Source organism: Myodes glareolus, chromosome 8 (genome assembly GCF_982192425.1).
Source record: "Myodes glareolus chromosome 8, mMyoGla1.1, whole genome shotgun sequence".
NCBI classification, from domain to species: Eukaryota; Metazoa; Chordata; class Mammalia; order Rodentia; family Cricetidae; genus Myodes; species Myodes glareolus.
This window is the reverse complement of record NC_142033.1, coordinates 100,781,556-100,800,342: the sequence shown is the minus strand read 5'-3', so window position 1 is coordinate 100,800,342 and position 18,787 is coordinate 100,781,556. Positions and strand designations below refer to the sequence as shown.

At 55.3% G+C, this 18,787-nt stretch overlaps 1 protein-coding gene across 4 annotated transcripts in view; it reads right to left on the bottom strand.

Moving 5' to 3' along the window:
- Positions 1 to 1,372: 1,372 nt before the first annotated feature.
- The window catches only part of Mllt1 (MLLT1 super elongation complex subunit), a 42,392-nt gene continuing 24,977 nt past the window's right edge, over positions 1,373 to 18,787 (bottom strand). For 2 of the 4 annotated variants that reach the window (XM_085692351.2, XM_048427511.3), the window contains exons 4-12: positions 14,590 to 14,733; positions 11,843 to 11,968; positions 8,800 to 9,333; positions 6,570 to 6,657; positions 5,532 to 5,640; positions 3,753 to 3,852; positions 3,588 to 3,659; positions 3,412 to 3,483; positions 1,373 to 3,333 (exon numbers count right to left, since the gene is read on the bottom strand). In XM_085692351.2, the coding sequence (XP_085548477.1) occupies positions 3,205 to 3,333; positions 3,412 to 3,483; positions 3,588 to 3,659; positions 3,753 to 3,852; positions 5,532 to 5,640; positions 6,570 to 6,657; positions 8,800 to 9,333; positions 11,843 to 11,968; positions 14,590 to 14,733 (1,374 nt within the window). In that variant the 3' untranslated portion in view covers positions 1,373 to 3,204. The remainder of the gene's footprint in view (positions 3,334 to 3,411; positions 3,484 to 3,587; positions 3,660 to 3,752; positions 3,853 to 5,531; positions 5,641 to 6,569; positions 6,658 to 8,799; positions 9,334 to 11,842; positions 11,969 to 14,589; positions 14,734 to 18,787) is intronic. The other 2 variants (XM_085692352.2, XM_085692353.2) reach the window with 2 other exon arrangements.

Below are 18,787 nucleotides of genomic sequence, written 5' to 3'. Positions count from 1 at the left end.
TGCAGCTTGAACATGGTCTGTCCTCAGCAGCACTCTCAGAGCTTGGCTCTCCATGGCTGTTGGGAGGGCTTGGGGATTCTGGGTGTACAGCCCTCAGAGGTGACTTCCTTCTTTCCTCTTGGGAACATGTTATGAGAGCTCAGACCTCTCTCTTGATGCGCGCACCAACTCTTCAGGCACTCATAGAACGTACATAAAGACTTTGCCAGAAGACAAGCTGATGTAGCGGCCTGACTGGAACTCACTTTCGGAACTGCAAGCCACACAAATCTTTTCTTCTTTACAAATTACCCAGTCTCAGGTAATTTGTTATAGCCACAGACAGTATTATTCAGTGATCCAGATTCCCAACAAACTTTGCTAAGTCCAAGTTTAGTAAATTCAAACTTTATGTGCATACATGTCTTTAATAAAAACAGTGCACATGTATGCTTGTGGAGACCAGAGAGCAAACTTTTGTTCTCATTTGGGATCTGTCTCATCTTTTTAAAATACAACAGGGTCTCTCACTGAACTCACTGGCTGTCAGTGAGCCCCAGAGAGCCTCCTCTTGCTGCCTTGTTTGGGGATGGGGGTGGAGAGGGCTCAGTGCTGGTGAGTGCTTGCTGCCCTCCCACAATCACACTACACAGTTCACAAGGACCTGCAGCTCTAGTCCCAGGGGACCCAACACCAGCATTTCCCAACACACACACTGTTACACATTGACTGTGGATTCTGAAATGGAACCCAGGTTCCCAGGCTTATACAGTGATTTTTTTTTTCTAAATGTCTCCCAGCTCTTATATTTTTTGAGTCGCCCATGGATCTCCCTGCAGAGACACAGGGCTCCTGTCCCCTGGGGTAGACAGCAAACATCAGTGAGTGAGCACAGGTCTGACAGCACACCAACAGCTTTCTGGAACCATGTCTGGCAGGCTGTATCTTGATAAAGTGGTTTGGGAAGGTAGTGTCAAGCCCTAGGGGCCAGAGAAGAGTCCACTTTCACTGCTGAGCATGAATCCCCAGCTACTACCTGCTAATAGGACTCCAGAGGTGGCTGCCCCATGGGCATGGTGGCCAAGGATTTGGGTTTGTGTATGCTACCCATATCCAAAGTCTGTGAAGACAGGTCCTGCGAGGGTAACACCAGAGGTTCACAGGTTCTACCAAGGTGCAGGAACATGGGAGTCCCTGCAAAAGGAGCCCTCCTTCCACTCTACTCCCACCCTTCTGTCGACCCACCCACCCCTCTGCAACTCCAAACTCCAAGCCTGTAACCAGCCTTCAATACCTGTTCCCAAGGGAAAAGCACAACTGCCCCCCCACCCCGCCGCCAGGCTCCTAGTGTGGCTCTTTCCAGTGCTGATTGAATCAAAGGTGGGCCACCCACTACTCCCATCTCACTTTATTTTCTATAAAACTCCTCCATAATTTCACAATTTAACAAAAAGTTTAAAATGCGGGACAAACAGCCCTGCAGCTCATTACAAATACGGCTCTCTTTGTCCCTCTGTCCAGGGCTCGTCTGGGCCAGTGACATGTCTATTCCTGGAGACATGTCTTGTGAAGCCCTGGGGAGGAACAGGTATCCAATACCTTTGCACCCAGTGTGGTGAGCTGGTTCAGGAGGCTGCAGCACAGGGACACGGGAGGGGGGTGGTCCTGGTGCCACCCCTTCCTATGGACCAGTCCCTAGAGCCCTCAGGGCTCTGGGTGCAAGCTGCTTCTTTAGGCTTCCAGACAGCCAGTATGGGCCCCAGAGTGGCTCTGGAGGACAGTGGTGTGGCCTTCTGGCCAGAGGAGGTAACTGAGATGGGTGGATGCTTCCAGGAGGGCCCCAGAAGCATCTGGAAGGGCTGGACACCGAGGCCCAGGGTAGCAAGAGGGTTGGGCCACTGGTGACCGCAAGAGGAAGAATGGTACCCTGGGCTGAGGCTGTTTGGGACCCTGGCACATTCCCTGTGGATGCCGACGGCTGCCACAATGCCAGGGCCTTCTGACCAAAGGCTTGGAGGCTGCAGAACGCCTGGTGGAGAGTACTGTCGGCCTATTTGGAAAGAGATGTGGAGCCCAAGCCCTGTTTCCTCGCTGGAGGGAGTCAGAAAGGGGCGGGGGGGGGGGGGGCGGCTCTCCTTTTCCTGGGGGTAAGGGAAGCCTTAGAGGCTGGGGTGTTCCTGACAGGGAGAGGGAGCTGGGAGGCCAGGCCTCCAGGGGTGAACCCACATTGGGGAGGAAGCAACATCAGAGAGGCAACTGTGAGCCAGCTTGAGCTCTGGCCACTTTCAAACACCTTGGGGCACAAACACTGACAACAATTGGAGTTGGGGTTGGGGTGGTACTCCAGGCTCAGGCATGGGAAAGGGGCTGGCCCGGCTCTCGGCAGTTTCTAGGACATAAGCCCAAAGCCTCTCAAGGCCCACTGTGGAGACAGAGGCCATCTGGCTGGGGACAGAGGCAGTCTGGGGCTGGGCCCGCCTCGCACACACCATCCTATCATATTTGGCAAAAGCTCGTTTTCAAAGTTCAAAGACTTGATCAGTGAGAGAACAGAGGAGGTGGCCCGTGGGAAATGGTGGCCCAGACGTGCCAGCATGGCCAGCCTTGGAACTGTGGGTGCTTGGCTGGCACATGGCTACAGAGGTGGCCCTTGGGAGCCCAAGACTGGTGCCCACCGTAGTGTTCACTGGCCTGGAGCCAGGAGAGGCAGTGCCATCCTGGGATCTAGAGGGGAGATCCTCCATGCCTCCAGCAGGGGGTGGCATGAGCCTCCCCAGCTGCTGGACACACTTGGAGCACACAAATACACAAGGCTGGCAGGACACCAAGCACAGGGCCTGCCAGGCAGGGCCATGTGTCCATGGCCAGTCTTGACCATGCTGACAGACCCTCAAGTCTAGGAAGCAGGTCACAGAGGGAGGTCTGTGAGCTGCATGGAAGACTGTGGCCATCCTGGCCACTCAGAGAGGCCCAGGCCCTGCTACTCAGCCCCACCCACAGTGGATAACTGGCAGAATGAACAAGGGGATGCAAGCCACATGTGTCCTGTGTCACCCCCTCCTGTGGAAGTGTGGCCCACAGCCCCTTTAACACCAACCACTGAGGGGCACCAGGGCACCATGGAGAGCTGGGGGTGGTACCGGGAACGGAGCCATGGCGGGCCAGCCCTCATGCCCAGCCCCTCCCGTGCCCATGCCCACCGTGGCTCCACAGTGGTGGCCGGGGTCATGTGGCCACGGCCTCCAGGCAGCTCTGCAGCTTGCGAACGGTGCTCTCGTCCAAGGAGAAAAGGTCAAAGTCGAAGGTGGTGTTGGTGACATTGAAGTGGCCAGTCTCCTCGATCAGGTTGACGATCTGTAAGGTAGGTTTGGTGGACTCAGAGGACAGAGCTGGGTGCCCCATGCCCAGGCCCGGGAGGGGAAGGCGCAGTACCTGCTGCAGCACATTGCGTTCACGCAGAGCCATCAGCCTCCGGTGCAGCTCCACCAGCTCATCTGTGTAAGCCTGGGGAGATGCACGTCAATGGGCGTCAATGGGCTATGGTAACTCAGGTGCAGTACAGCTCCAGGATCACCCGCCCCCACCCTCACAGGCCCAGACACACCCACCTTATCATAGGTAGCCTTCTTCAGAATCTTTTCAGGTTTGCTGCAGGGCTCGGGGCTCCTCCGGCCAGAAACCTGTGGGGACCCCAGACCTGTGAGCTCTAGCACAGCCCCCCCAACTCTCCCAGGATAACCAGAGGGCCCGGCTCAGAGCCTGACTCCACTCACCTTGCTGCTGGGAGGAGGTGGCTTCTGCGGGTGCGGGGGCTCACGGCCAGGCAGGCAGGAGTCAGCACTATTGTCACTTTCACTGTCACTGAAGCTTAGCCTAAGAGAAGACAGGGTGCTGTCAGAGCCAACTCATGCTATACTACACTGGTAGGAACGAAGTGCCCCGTGTTCACACTGCCCTGCCTCCACCCCTGGCTGAGCTCCAGAGCTGTTTGACCTGCCTCTAGCTGCAGAAGACCCCATGCTGACCTTGGAACACGGTAGTGACCAGCTCTGCTGGCAGCCATCCTTAGCAGGGCTATGTGAGGTGAGGGCCAGAGACCCTTGGGGCAAGTCTCAGCCCCTGCTGCATTCCTGCTATAATCCCTCCTGCAAAGCAGGCTGTGCAGACATCACACAGAATGATGTCCGATCTGAGTATCCAAGTGACAGATACCTTAGCCCACAGCAGGCAGTACTGAATTACATGGCACCCTGACTAGAACATGTCCGGTCATCACTCACCGATTAGACTACACTCTCAACCCACTCCTGCTTCCATCCTGTCAGTAACAAGGTATGCAGGAAGTTCCTCAGGGACCCCGGGCAAGCACAGTGGCCACAGTTGTCTCCTGGCACACTCAACAGCACACTTTGATTCCAACAAGCCCAACATTAGTCCTTGCACCATATGGGCTCTGGGATCAAACCCAGGTCCTCAGGCCTGGTGGTAAGTGATTTTACCCACTGAACCATCCACCAGGACGGCATTTCCTCCCTCAGCTCCCAGTCAGTTGGTCCTGCCCAGGGCTCCTGCTCTGAGGCCACAAGTGGGGCTCTAGGCCAGGCTGTTACCAAGCAACCACAGCCTCAGACTCCCCTTTACTTCTGCCTCTTTCTGTGCTCAATAGGTGGCACCTGAGAATGCTGGATCTCAGATCTCTTTAGGGAGCAAGGCAAGACATGGGGCCTTGCCAGCACCCTTGTGTGTGACCCTTTCTTAACAACAGGGACAATTCCAGCTCTGCTGGCTAGCAAGCTCCCTCCCACCCAAGGCCTTCACAAACACCCTGAAGATAATGTCCCTACAGGATAACTATGGCCCCTTTGGAGGGGACTACCTGTGACTCTCAAGAACCCGTTTTCCCCTGTTCTCCCAGGGTCAAGTCCTCTCTGTGAGCAGAGGCCAGATCCTTGTGGGATCTAGGCTTGAATCTCATGGTTCTTGGGTGGCTTACTGTAGAGACGCAAAAAGCTGTAGCCCTGAATGATATGGAAGGAGCTACGGCCAGAATGTGTCAAACTTTCTGGGTCTCTCCACAGTAAACTGCTAGATACACTAACCTAAAGCAGGGCCACTGGGGCCCTGGGTTGCTGTGCCATGCCCAGTTCTGCCTGTCACAGCCTAGTGCTCAGCCTGCTGGAGGCCTGAAACGGAGACTCCAGGCAGATCTCCCATTCTAGGGACCCAGTATAAGGACATGCACACCAGGAGTGAGGAAAGGTTGCCTTAACCCTGACTCACCTGGGTAAGGTCACACTTACCACGGGGAAAGGTTACCCTGCTCTGTCTCTGACTCCCCTAAGTAAGGACACGCTCACCATGGGGGAAGGCTGCTTTAAAGGTGGCTCACCCGGAAACCCATGCCTCCCACTATCCAGCACGCCTCTGCTATGCCCAGTTCTCCCACAGGCAGCTAACCTTAAGCCAGGGTGGTGAATTCCATGCTGTCCCCAGCCTGCCCTGACAGTGAAGGCCAACACCAGGACGGCTTCTGCACCACCCAGGCCCCTCACCTGGACTCTCGGCCTGGATTGGCCTTGACAGTGGTCTCCTCTCCAGATGAAGAGTCGTCCTCATCCGACTCCTCAGACTGTAGATCCTCCACCATGGAGCGTAGGGGGCCTGCAGCAGATAGGGGGAGCTGAGCCTCTGGTTGCTTACCCAAGGGCCACCCCAGACTCATCACCATCTGTAGGGTCCCTGACCCCCACCTTCCTGGCCCTCCTCACAGGTCTCAGGCTCCTGATCTCTGACTGGCCTGAAAGACCCCTCCATCACAGCAGCTAAAGCTCAGATTCCCAGGTGGCCCATAGCTCTGTCTGGGACGACAGCCCCACCCAGCTGCACCCCTTTGTGAGGGTATCCAGCGCCTCAGAAACCCTGCATAATGTTCTGGGTCCACCGTCCTCCCCTTTCTCAGAGGCACCCAGTTCCAGTCCCCTACATAGGGCATCTTGGTTTATATTCCTGTTGCCAAGGCAACAGAGGGACACAAAGCCCTCAATTACCTTGGTCATGTGATGCCAATTCAGCTGGTTCCCTCCCTAACCAGCAGGCAAGAACCTCGGAGAATATGAGTTCCAAGGACCCCATCCCCCAGTCAAGTTCCCAAAGGAGGCTGTCACCATGGGAAGTAGGCTCATCAAAACAGCTTGGCCGTGCTTGGCCTGATCTCAGTCTGCTGAGGCAGAATACAGAAGCCAGCCTAAATGCCCCTGGGAAGGCCCAACACACAGATCATCCTGATAGATCAGAACAGGCTGGCTCTATAATGCTGAGTGACCATTCCTCAGGAGGGAGCACCTCTCTGGCTACAGGCCTGTGGTCCCCAGGGAGTGACGTGAATCCGGGTGACCACAGCTCCTTGTCTTTATCATTTCCCGGTTGATAGCATGGCCCAGGAGAAGGGATGCCAGCCCAAAGGAAAGCCTGGCTCAAGAGCACAAGTCCAGGCTCAGTCTTTCTAAAGCAACAAGCAGTCCCATTCCCTGAGAGCCATGCCTCTCCTGGGCTGTGCCTACTGTCCATCTCCACCTCCCCTTCACACTCACCTTGGCTGTGGTTCTGAGATGGTTCAAAGTCTGAGTCGGAGCTGGAGTCAGAGCTGGAGCTGGCGTTGGCTGGGCTTGACTGGGCCGACTTCAGTCCATGCCAGGGCAAGCAAAGAGGGAAAGAAGAGACTGTCATCTTGCCAGTTGGAGGAGGGGCAGTGAAGCAGCCACATGGCCCCAAGGAGCTAGGGCAGGAAGCATGTGCTTCCCTGGGGCTGAGTGATGATGATCAAATGTCCAGACTCTGCCCAAGCCTTCCTACTACCCACCAGATGCACAGGAGTGATGGTGGAGCTGTGTGTTACACACCCTGGAGCAGGGCACACCTTGCCTGGTCTTCCTATGACTGCACAGGGATGGACTTGGCCACCAGGGGGCAATGACAGCCAGGACAAGACAAGGCAGGAGGCTGCCACTGAGTCCTTCAGTGAGTGCTGAGAAAGGGGTGTGTGGTATGTACAGTACGTAAGGAGTGATCTGTGGTGTGAGGTCTGTAGTGTGCAATGTTGTATGTGGTGTGGGGGACATGATCTTGACATACACTCACGGTGGGGATAGACTAGTTACTGTGGTCACCAGCAAGAGGCTGGCTATGGGAGGAAGCAGAAAAAAGCAGCAGGTTAGTAGATCTTCTAGAGCCTGTCCCTTACCTGGGACCGAGTGGCTACAGCCCTTCCCCTGGTCAAAGGTGAGTGTGGAAACGGAACACACCTGTCGTGGTAGAGTTCAGGACTGAGAGCTGAGTGGCCCTCAGCTCTGCCCAGAACATGGGACAGGACAGTACCTAGTCTGCAGAAAGCACAGTTCAGGAGGGAACATTCCAGGCTAAAGGCAGAACTGTCCTGCTCAGGGCTCACTGCAGCCTGGCCCACTGGAGGCCAGGTGTGCCCGTGAAGTCTCTCCTCACCCACCTTCTGCTGGCCAGTAGGAGTCCCCAGGGAACCTGTCCTAGCCACCCATGACTGCTGTCCACTGTGAGGCTCTCAGGGTAGGACCTCACAAGCCTGGGCCTGGAGCCAGGGCACCCTCCCTTGAACACAACCAATCCCATTTGTTTTCCCTGGGCAGTAAAATGAAGAAAGATGGCTGCTGCCTGGCATTGCACCAGGTCAGGGTAGGCTCTAGTTTCAAGCCTCAATTTCCCCACCTATAAGGGAGTGGCCCTGTAGGCTGAGGCACAGGCTAGGAGCTGACTGGGACAGGTGCCCCTCCGAGGCCTCAGTGGGCTTGTGGTGGTCCACAGACCTGGCACCTTTCTTACCACAGAGAGCCCAGGAGCAGAGAGTACCATCATCCTACTGCAGCCACACTTCCCACAACCACAAAAGCCTGGGGTGTGGACAGTAGGACCAAGCACAGTGGCAAGGCCACCAAGCTTACAACAGCAGCTGTTCCTCAGAGAGATGACGCTTGCTGAGGCCCAGCAGCTGTGGCAGACACTCTGATTGGGGTGCTCCTGGGTCATATACTGTCTACACTCTGCTCTAGTCTGAGAGGGGAGTGCCCACAGAGTGGCCTGTGAGCTCCCTGCCTAGGATCAGAACACCAGCCCACAGTTCAGGCATGGTGGGCTCCACAGCTGCCCTAAGTGCCCTGCCCTGGTACCTGGAGGAGGGTGTTTTATCACCCAGAGCCACAGTTTCATATAGCAGAGGCTGAGCCCTGGCTGAGGTGGTCCTGCACAACCCAGCACCTGAGGGATAAGCCCTGGGAGCTGCTGACACACTGCTCTGCTTTGTCTCTGCAGAGCTGAGACTTCCCTGAGAACTGTGGAAGGTATCCAGCACTCAGCAGGCAAAGTGCCAGAACTCCAGGGACAGAGCACTCACCTCTACAGCTAGGAGCCCACGTCCCTGACACAGGCAGACAGCCCCCCAGAAAAAGGTAGACTGAATCTGTACCCTGTTGCTTGGCACAGGTGCAGGAGACAGGAGGCTCCCAGAGAAGCTCTGGATGGCTGGCTCTATGGCCATCACTCATCCTCCTGATGGGAGAGCAGGGTCAAGGCACACCAGAAAGGCAGGACCTCAGAGAGGGAACTGTCAGGTTGATCTTGAATCAACAGTGCTTGCCTAACCACCAAAATCACAGCCTGCCCAGTGGGTGGCACCAGGGCTGGGGTTCCGAACTGCAGTACTACATGGTCCATAGCACCTAGGGATCTCAGCTACTACTGCATGGGCAGGGGAGACAGGAAACTGGCAAGAAGCACCCAGCACGACCTGCTCACCTCTGACCGGAAGGAGGCCTCATCCTCTGAGTTTGAGTCGTCAGCCTGCTGGGTCCGCTTGGCCTCCCGAGCCTCACTGTCTGCCTTCCCCTTGTCACCTTTGCTGCTGCTCTTGTCCCTGGGCACCTTCTTGTCAGGGAAGGAGGAGGAGGCGCGGGGTGAGGTGCCAGGGGCACGCCGTGTCCCCTTCGATCCGCTCTTCTTAGGCTTTTTGGCACTGGGCTTCGGTGAGTCCGTGGCAGCAGGCCGCTTGCTGGAGGCCTTGGGCAGGGTAGGGGGCTGGGGTGCCCCCTTCGGGGACAGGCTTTCCAGCTTTGTCTCCTTTAGGGCCATTTTGGGTTCCTTGAAGGCAGCCTTGGGTGCGGGGGCCTTCTCCTCCTTGGGCAGCTTGCGCACAGCATCCTTGGCACTCTTGGGCTCGCGCTCTGGCTCCTTGGAGCAGCTCCTGCTCTCTGAGTCCTTGCGCGGCCGCTCACGGTGCTCCCTGGCCACCTTGTGAGGTTTGGACGCCTTACCACCCTCTTTGTTGGCGTCCTGCAAGGCCAAGGGCAGGGAAGATGAGGAAGATGTGTTAGCAGCACCTTAGGGCTGCCAGACTTAACCACCCAGGCCCAGGCAAAGGCTGATTTGCCTGTTTGAAATGTGTAGAGAGAATCTGCAGAGTGAAAGGGTACAGCCAACAGACACAGTAGAGCTATGCCCACAAACCTGTATAGCCACTATAGCCACCAGCGCCTACAGCTACTTGCATCAGGGAGACCCAAGGCTGCACCAACTAGGAGGTGTGGTCAGCCTCTCTCGAGGCCCTAGTCCACGTTCTTGGTGTTCGCAACCCATCCTGGAGCTGAGCTGGGCAGCCAGCACCTCCAAGCTGACGGGGTGGGTACAGTACAAGGCACATGACCCAGGTGGCTCTTCTAAAACTAGATCCAGAGGTCCAGAGAGCTCAGTTGACAGGCATGGACACCCCAGAGAGACAGAGGCACCACCCAGGCAGAGCAGTCCTGTTTTAGCTATGGAAACCAGTGGGGAATGCCCAGCTTTCTGCACCCATGTTCCCTCCGAACGTGGGAAGGAGTGCCTACTCCAAAGAGCAAGAGCTCAGAAAAGAGGCCAGTGCCCACGACGACGTCAGCAGCCCACAGCCCGACAGGCAGTACTCTCACATCCCCTCTCCACTCCCCAGTCACCAGATCATTCTGGAGCGCTCAACTCGTGCCTCCACCAGTTCCAACCTTCTCTTCAGTAGGTATAGCAGTGGCCAGGCAAAATAGCTCAGAGCTCACCAGGTGACAGCTCTTCCCATGCAGGCCAGACCCCAAGACATAGACAGCAGAAAGTACCACAGAGGACACCAAGCTGGTGGGACAAGCCCCTGGCAAGAAGGGCTCTGCAACACACTTGGAGCACTCAGGTGTCTAGGGACAGATGAAGCTGCCTCAGGACTGTGACCTGTGCCGTGGCCATGCTCCTGCAAACTTAACAAGGGCACTGCAGGATGATGAGTGCACAGTAGACACTGGAGAGAAGAGGACTGTGTCCCAGCAAGCCACAATGGAGGCAAGAAATGGAAAGCATGCGGGCCTCACCCTCTCTTGCTGAGGACAAGTCTACAGGGAAGAGCGGCTGCGAGAATGTGCCCACAGTTCTGAGTGGTTGACAGGAGCCACTTCCCTAGGGCCATGCCTGGGCAACTACGCAGTTCCAGGCCAACTAGCCCTCCACAGCGAGACCCAATCTCAAACACTGAGAAAGCAGTTGGTGAGGATGGAACCATCATAGGCTCGACGCTGCCCTCTCTTCTCAAAAGTGAAGACGGGCACTTCAGAGAGGCTGCCAAAGCTGGTGGCCTGGTGCCCATGAGGGTGACACAATCTGTGCCTCCAGGGGAGGTCTGGGTGGTCCTAGCTCCAGCCACAGGCCATGAAAGACTGCTCAGTCAGGGTAGTGGAAGAGCTGACACTCAGGTGTGGACCATGCTCTAAGGCTGGTGCTTCTGGGAGTCACAGAGAAGAAGCTGTGCTGCCTAGAAGTCTGTGCGGCCCCAGGCAGCACCCACAGAAGTGGGTAGAGAAGATCTGCTCACCAGGGAGGCACCTGCACAGGAGACACAGCACCCTTAGCCTTCAATGCTTCCGGGGATCCCAAACAACAATGGCTGAGTAAGAAGCCCCAGGCTGCCAGCAAAGCCTGGTCTCTCCTGCAACTTTCCAAAGTCAGTCAAGGGTGACATCAGGACTCTAAGATGTGACCAGCTTGAGGATGATACAGGCCTGCTAGCCTTGTGGAAAGAGCTGGAAGGAGCCTGTCTAGTGCTTGCTTCTCTTCCTGTGGTACCCATGGATAAGAGGGCCCAAGGGTGCTTGAGTCTCACAGATGCCCTGCTGACAATGCCCTACAGGCAAGTGAAGCAAGAAGAATGTGAAATGAAGGACAGATACAAGGTCACGCCAAGAAGTGTCCCAAAAAGGTCAAGCCCACATGTTTTAAGGGATGGGTCCAGGGTACTAGGTTCAGATGTCATGGCGGTGCTGATAGCATTGGGCAGCTTATGTCTTGTGTGGCTGCTCCAGGAGGCCCACTGAGGACCTTCCAGAAAGCCGAGTGATGGAACGAAATATGTGTCCTTGGGATTCAGCTCAAGCGCATACATGCTATTCTCAGCATCCCCCAAATCGGTTTCACGCCAGTACTGCTGACCAGCAGAGCTGGAAGTGGCAAGGGCAGGTTTGGCCTGGCCTTGTTGGAACTAGAAGGTAGCCAAGGGATCACTGATGGAGATGCCCTGTCCAGTGACCAAATCACTGCTGGGCAGGAAAGAGGGCCCAGGAGGCCTGACTCAAGAGGAGTAGGGTGCAGGATGAACAGCCAGATCACAAGCACTACTCCTTGACGCTAGCTAGCGAAGCGACACAGATCAGGAGCAGAGGCTTGGGATGTAGGCGCCAGGTGTACAGGCCAGGCTCAGCAGATGGTGGAAATGGCCTGCAATTGCCAGTGGCCAGGTCCATGCTCCGCAATGTTGGCCTTCCACCTCACTAACCTTGGAGCCGTGGGACGGTTTGTTCTTCTTGGGGTCAGAGAAGGCAGAGAGTGGAATTGTGGGTAACATGGGGTAGTCGGGGCTGGGCCTGGACACCGTGTCCACTCCTTCGGGCATTACCATCACCTAGTGACAAAGAAGAGACAGAGGTTATCCACAGGCCCCAGGCGATGGGCTGGCAGCCGTGGAGCTGGCCTCCTGGGGAGGGAGAAGGGAGCCGGAGGCCAGCTGCCCAGAAGAATCACAGGTTTATCCTTATGATGGACAATGGCAGGGGACCAAGATGGCCTTAAGGCCTCCAGCAGACTGCAACCCTGATCAAGAAGATTCAGAGTCTGTGGCAAAGCAAGAGATGCAGCTGGGGCCACAGACTGCGCTGAGCACTGAGGAGGAGGCTGGAGTGAGGCACAGCAGGAGAGGCAGAAGCTGGTGGCAGCAAAGAGGCTTCTGAGGGATCAGCACAGACGTGGCTGGGGACAAGCTTTTCTCACTTCAGGTACAGGCAGTTGCAGCTGGTCACATAGAGCCCAAGCAGCAAGGCAGAGGCCAAGACCAGGGCCAAGGGCAAGAGAAGAACTTAAGTGGCCAGAGCTGGTCACTGCAAGCACCAGCCAGCTCAGGGTCACGGGCTGAGATGAGGACTGGCCTAAGGCCCAGAAGTACTGCCCGGCTTCAGCAGCTCCCAAGACATCAGCAGCAGTTTGGGACTGGCCTCCAAACGGCAAGGTCACATAAAGATGGAGGCCAACCATTGAGGACACAACCATTGCATAGGATGGCAAATAGAGGGAGGATGGGACTGTAAGAAAAGGGCTCAGGCTGGCCAAAAAAGTGACGTTCAGCCCCAAGCACCTGGGCTCTGCAACCACACACACCTGTCCTCTGGGGATGCGGATGCCCCACACCACACGACACCGAACTGGAAGAGGGCAGGAACTTGACCTGCCCTGCTGTGACTTGCTCACTGGAGCATGCCCAACCACAACAGAGGTGAGGCTCCTACGAAGGCTGTGTGTCCCCAGCTGGGTCTTGTGAACACCAGTTCTTAGAAGCACCTGTGAGGTCCAACTTCCAGGACAGGGTAGGAGCTTAGTGCAGGAAAACCCAGCTCCAGGGTAGGTAGCCAGGCTTCAATGGTCCCTGCATGGCTTGCATTCTTCTCCACTTGCCAGCCAGCTTGGCCTCCAGGGCCAGCACCTTGTGTTCCCTGCCAAGATGCCCGAGGCCAGATGGGGACGGCACACAGACAAGATGCCACATGGGCCCGGTTACCTGGTACAAATAACCCCAGGCCACAAGCGGACGAGACCAAGCTGGGCACTGCTGGCTGCCTGGCTATGGCAGTGATGGACCCCAGTCTGCTCCTTCCTAGGGACAAAGTCAAGTACAGAACCTGGAGCCACTGCAAGAACATGTGACCCTAACATGATGCCACCTCCAGTTCCCCAGTGCCCACAGCTCCTAGACAAGCATTACCCCCACAGATATTTACGACCCAGAAGGCCAACAACACAGAGCCACAGTTACCTGGTCCCGGGAGTCACCTGAGAGCCATCGTCCCATAGCCAGGCCACCTGAGGCTGAAAGTGTCTGTTTGGCTGGCTGGCTCCCTAGAAGCACTCTAGGACCTCACTGCAGTTTCTCTTCAAGGCCGGCTGGACACAGCTTCCCTCCCTGCTCCTCCTATGCTGTGTCCAGATGATGCCCTGAGAACCTTCTCCACAGTTCGGGTAATACCTCCCCTGGCACCTGAGAGGCTTGGAGAGGCCTGAGACGCTGACGCTCCCAAGAAGCTGACCTGGGGCCCTGGGGACGCCCACACACGCTGTGGATGCGCAGTTCCTAGTGTAGGGCAGCAGAGGGTGGAGCTGCCTCTGCACACACCCACACACCCTCAGTTATTCCAGGACCTGAATGCAGAGTAGTATCATGTCTGTACGTCCATCCCAGGCTGCCACTGCCCTGCCACCACACAGTCAGAGAGCTTCATCGGCAGCACACAGGGTTTGAAACCCACTCAACCCTTTGCCTGGAAACAACCACTTCTATTCTGAGGAGGGAGTTCATGAGAGACCTGGCTATACAAACCAAGAGAAAGGGGATGCCTGACTCCAGAAACATATGCTGGCTGACATGTACCTGGGGGAGAGGGCTAGCCATACACTCAGATAGCACCACAGAGCCCCAGTCCTACCATACCACAGACCCCCATACCTCAAGACACACACAGACACACAGACACACACACACCATCTCAGACACTACCACATACTCTGTCCTACGTTTACACACATCCCAAACGACACAACACCACACAGCCCACCCATCTCTACCTCTGCACCCGATACACCACATGATGTGCTTACAGCTCAGAACACCATGATCTCCTAAGCAGGTACCACATATAACCTGCATGCACACATGTGCACTGACATACAAGACCATGGGCAGCCATACAAACTACCCCACAGTGCTCCCATACCCACTGCCACTCCCCATATCCTCACACCCCTTGCCAGACCATCACAGGCCTAGGCTAGCACCTGGGTATGCTCTGTGACCTTAGGTCACCGAAAGTGGCTTTGCGACCTTCTCCTTCAGCAGCCAGTTGAGTCGTAGTTGTCTGCCCTTGTCCATGGGCCCCTCCAGGTCCTCAGGCTGCTGCCTGCCCCACCAGTTAAGGGCCACCCAGGCCCAGCCACGCCAGCAGCCAGCACAGAGCAGAGGTGGCGGGCAGGCGCACTCACCCCGCCAGCCATGAGCAGCTTGCAGCGAAACTCTGTAGTAGGGTTGTTGAAGGTGAGCTTCTCGCAGCGCAGGTGGTTGACAGGAGGGTTGCCCTCCAAATTGAGGAACAGGTCGTAGGTAAAACAGACCTTCCTCGGTTCCTCCTAGAACACAGAACATGGAATTCCATCAGCAGTGAGCAGGAAGCCAGAGCACTGGACAAGACAGGGCCTTCCCAAGCCTGCCCCACGCCTCCTATCTCTCCAACCATTAATAATAGAGCCCTTCGCTCCCGAGAGGGCGCTGAGCCTCTGGGATTTCCCTTCAACACCAGTGAGGTGTTGCTCTTCTTCAAGTCTTATAGATACAGCAAGGCACTCCTTGTGCTTTCCTTACAGACCCCCAGAGAGATTGGGTCTCAATCCTGTGAGCAGTGCAGAAATGGGGGTCAGATAACACAGTTTTACCATAGGAGGTCTTCAGGAGCCACCACAGAAACCAAAACCCAGAGGCTTTTTATGTGCAGTGGTGTAGAAGCCACAAGGAACCATTTTCACAGTGACTTGATGCCCCACTGCCAGGTGATGTGTAAACAAACTACACTCCAGGCTGGCCTTGAACTCCCAGTGTTCCTGATTCCACCTCCTGAGAGCTAGGATAAGGAGAGCATTCCCATACCAATACCCATCCCCAGATACAGGGCAGACAACTGATTTGTGACATGGGTGTCAGGGCAGTTTCATGGAGGCAAAACAACCTCATCAAACAATGGTGCTGGTACAACTAGATAGCAACATGAAGAGAAACAGAACAGAACCCACCTCACCTTGCAATCAGAAAGTGGATCAGCAGAGACAGACACTTGACCATGCAAGCCTGAGGACCCACATGGTGGAAGGAAATGGTGGCAAGTTTAAGAAACCAGGGACACCAGGTGGTGGTGGCACATGCCTATAATCCCAGAAGGCAAAGGCAAGTGGATCCCTATGAGTTTGAGGTCAGCCTGGTCTACAGAGTGAGTTCCAGGACAAGCTCTAGAGCTACAGAGAAACCCTGTTTTGAAAAACCAAAAAAGAAAAAATATAAATAAAAAAAGAAAAGAAAAGAAAGGAAGGAACAAATAAACCAACCAGGAACAAGAAAAAGAGGGATAGTCCTGGTTCCTAAAAGTTCCAGAAGCTGCTGAGACCTGAAGGTCCAAAAGCTGGTGGCTGTAAACTGGGGGCCATGACATCCAAGATGCCCAATGCCCAATTGGGAGCTGTAACTGCTGCAGTCATTCATGGCTGCTGGGAAGTAGTCATCACCATAGCAGCCAAGTACTGAGCATGCAGAGTGGACACCTCCAAGCCGAACACCAGAGACTCTAGTAGTCTCCCGCCCCACTCATGGCAGGAGGAGAGGGGGAGGTATCTAGTCAGTCTGTGCAGTACCAGGTTTTGGGGATTCTTGGGTAGGCAATGGCCAGCCTCAAGAGCCCCTCCTCCCTCTGATTTCTTCTTTGGATGTATTAGCGGGAGAGCACAGATACTTCAACATCCCTAATGGAGGAACAGTACTCCCTGAGGGATAAGAGGCCTTTAGCCCCATTTCCCCACTCCCAATTCTATGGAGATGGGTCCAGCCCAGCAAATGACAGCAGCGGGAACTTTAAACCCACAGTGAGCTTCATGTTAGCTAACCAGTGAGATTTAAAAATAAACACTCAGCTCCCAAGAAAACAAAAGCAATCTTAGCAAACAAACAACACCTCACACAGAACGTCAGGCCACAGGACAGGAAACCTCTGTGAGCGGCAGCAGGGCAGGCCCCAGTCTGCCAAGTGCTCCTCCAGTAGGTGAGGGAAGGGGCAGGGTCTCCCTGGTTTCCTGGGGATATGTAGGTCACAGTTTGCTCAATGGTGGCGTGTAAGCTTTGGAGACTCGGGGTGACTCACAGCAGGGTCAGTCAGCTATGTGTTAACCCTCAGCAGCAGAGTGGCCACTGATGTCCTTATTCATCTAACACTAACACTGACACTGGATGGGTCCTCTAGGAGTTGCGAGTGAAGGGCAACAGGGGTGAGGCTAACCTTGAGGATGGGGAGCTCACGTTTGGACATGGGTTTCTGCAGAGCCTGGCCTAGATGAATGAGGACTGTGCCCCCTTCTTGTTCTGGCCACAACACGAAGCAGAAGATGAGGGGACAGGCTAGCACAGATGGGACAAGAAGCCACCATCTTGCACTGGCTCCCTTACCTGGCCACCCCTAACTGGGTCCCAGGCATCACTCCATTCACAGAGGGGTCCTGTCTGGCTGTGGAGATGACCAAGCAGTCAACCTGCATTCCCTACAAAATGGACATCAGGGAGACAGGTGGGCCAAGGAGGGACGACAGAAGAGGGAGTTGCTACTGTGCAGCACAGAGTCTGGGCCCAGCCAGCTGGCCACAGCACAAATGTGAGCTCAGACAGTGTGCCCTTGGGACCATCGAGCCTCAGGATCCAGTGTCCAACTGAGGAAAACTGCTCACAAGATGAACCAGCACTCCAAGTGGGTGGAACTGGACAGCACCAAATGGATACCTTGGGTGTTCAGCAAATGATCTGAGAAACAAGTGGGGGGAGGGGCTCAGAGACAGTGACAGGAAGAGGAAAGAGGACTAACCACCAGTTTAGTCACCAGCGGGTCAGGTCAACTGCACCCCATTGTTTCCAGCAGCTGCTCTCTGGCAGTACCTTGAAGGGCTATGCAGAGCTGGCCCAACAGGGCAAGCAAGGACCCTTAGGGGGAAAAGGCTAAGTTTTTGGACATGTGTGTACACACATGTGTGTGTAAAATGTCTTCCTTAGTTACTCTGTACCCTATTTTATGAGGCAGGGTCTCACCAAATCTGGAACTTACCCTTGGTCTCTATTCGAGCACAAGGACATACACCCAGCTTTTCCCGAGGGTGCTCAAGTCCCCATGCCAATGTAGCAAGCTTCTTCCTGGCTGGGCCCTGTTCTCTACTTTAGTCACCCCTGCTGACTCAGGACAGGTGAGGGATGACAGAGGGAGACAGGGGCCTCCCTGGGGAGGCAGCATCAGAGAGCTACACTTCAGGACACGAGGGTCAGCAGTGTGCTAACCATCCCCCAAGTTTAAGGCCCACAGACACTTCAGTCGATCCCCAATTTGCTTCAACTCCAAGCAGCTTCAGCACAGGCCCCTGGTGTATGCACTGCAGCCACCTGTACTCGCCACAGTGGGCAGCGAGCCAGCATCTCTCTAGCCTCAGACAACTGCAATGCCACCCAACTGGCCAGACCAGTGCTAGTGCCAGGGAGGCCAGGAGTGCACACAGCTCAGGATAAAGGGCTTTGGGACAGACTGGCCCCAAGCACCTGAACCCATCTCCCACCCCGAGTGTGACAGAACAGCAGCCACCACGAGGACCCCAGTATGCTGTGAGCCTGGGGTTCACAGACTCGCAGTTAGCAGTCAGATAATTCTGAGTGTGGCCTGAAATGACTGAGGATCCAGGTTCAAATGTAAGTTCACAAGAGATGCTGTAATGGGGCCATCCTCAGCATTATGCCCTTATGTGACAAGCAGCATCACTGAAAGAGAGTGAACAACGATAGGAGGTGGCAGAGGGGAGAAGAGAGGAGAGGGGAAAGAAGAGCCTCTGAGACCCAGTCAAAGAGCCAAGACCTGTCCTGATTGCTGATTTAAATCCTGAACAAAACAGACTAGTAAAACATAGATACAAAGCAGAAAAACCATACAGGCAGACAGACAGACAGACATACACAGATACACACAGAGAAAAAGAGACAGATACACACAGAGACATACAGATACAAACACACAGAGTCAGACACACACCTGGGTTGGATGAGGCTCAATAACAGTGCATGTACTTAGCATGTGAGAGGCCTGGGTTCTACCCTCAGCCACCACTTCAGACAGGTTGACCATCTATGAGGTACCAGGAAGCCCATGTACAAGACGCTAAGGCAGCTGCAGAGCTGGTCTGCAGACGCTCTGATGAGGTATCACAGTCTTATCTCCTACAGACACGCAGTGGACTGTTTACAGGTCACACATTGAGCCAGTTGAGTCGCCAGGGCTCACGTCCAAACATTCTGGGAGTAGAGAGAAGGCGCTGCAGGCGAGCCGGCAGCTGGCAGGCTGCTCTCCACTTCTGCACAGATTCTACACTTCTCTATACTACCAACTGCTCAGTGCATACA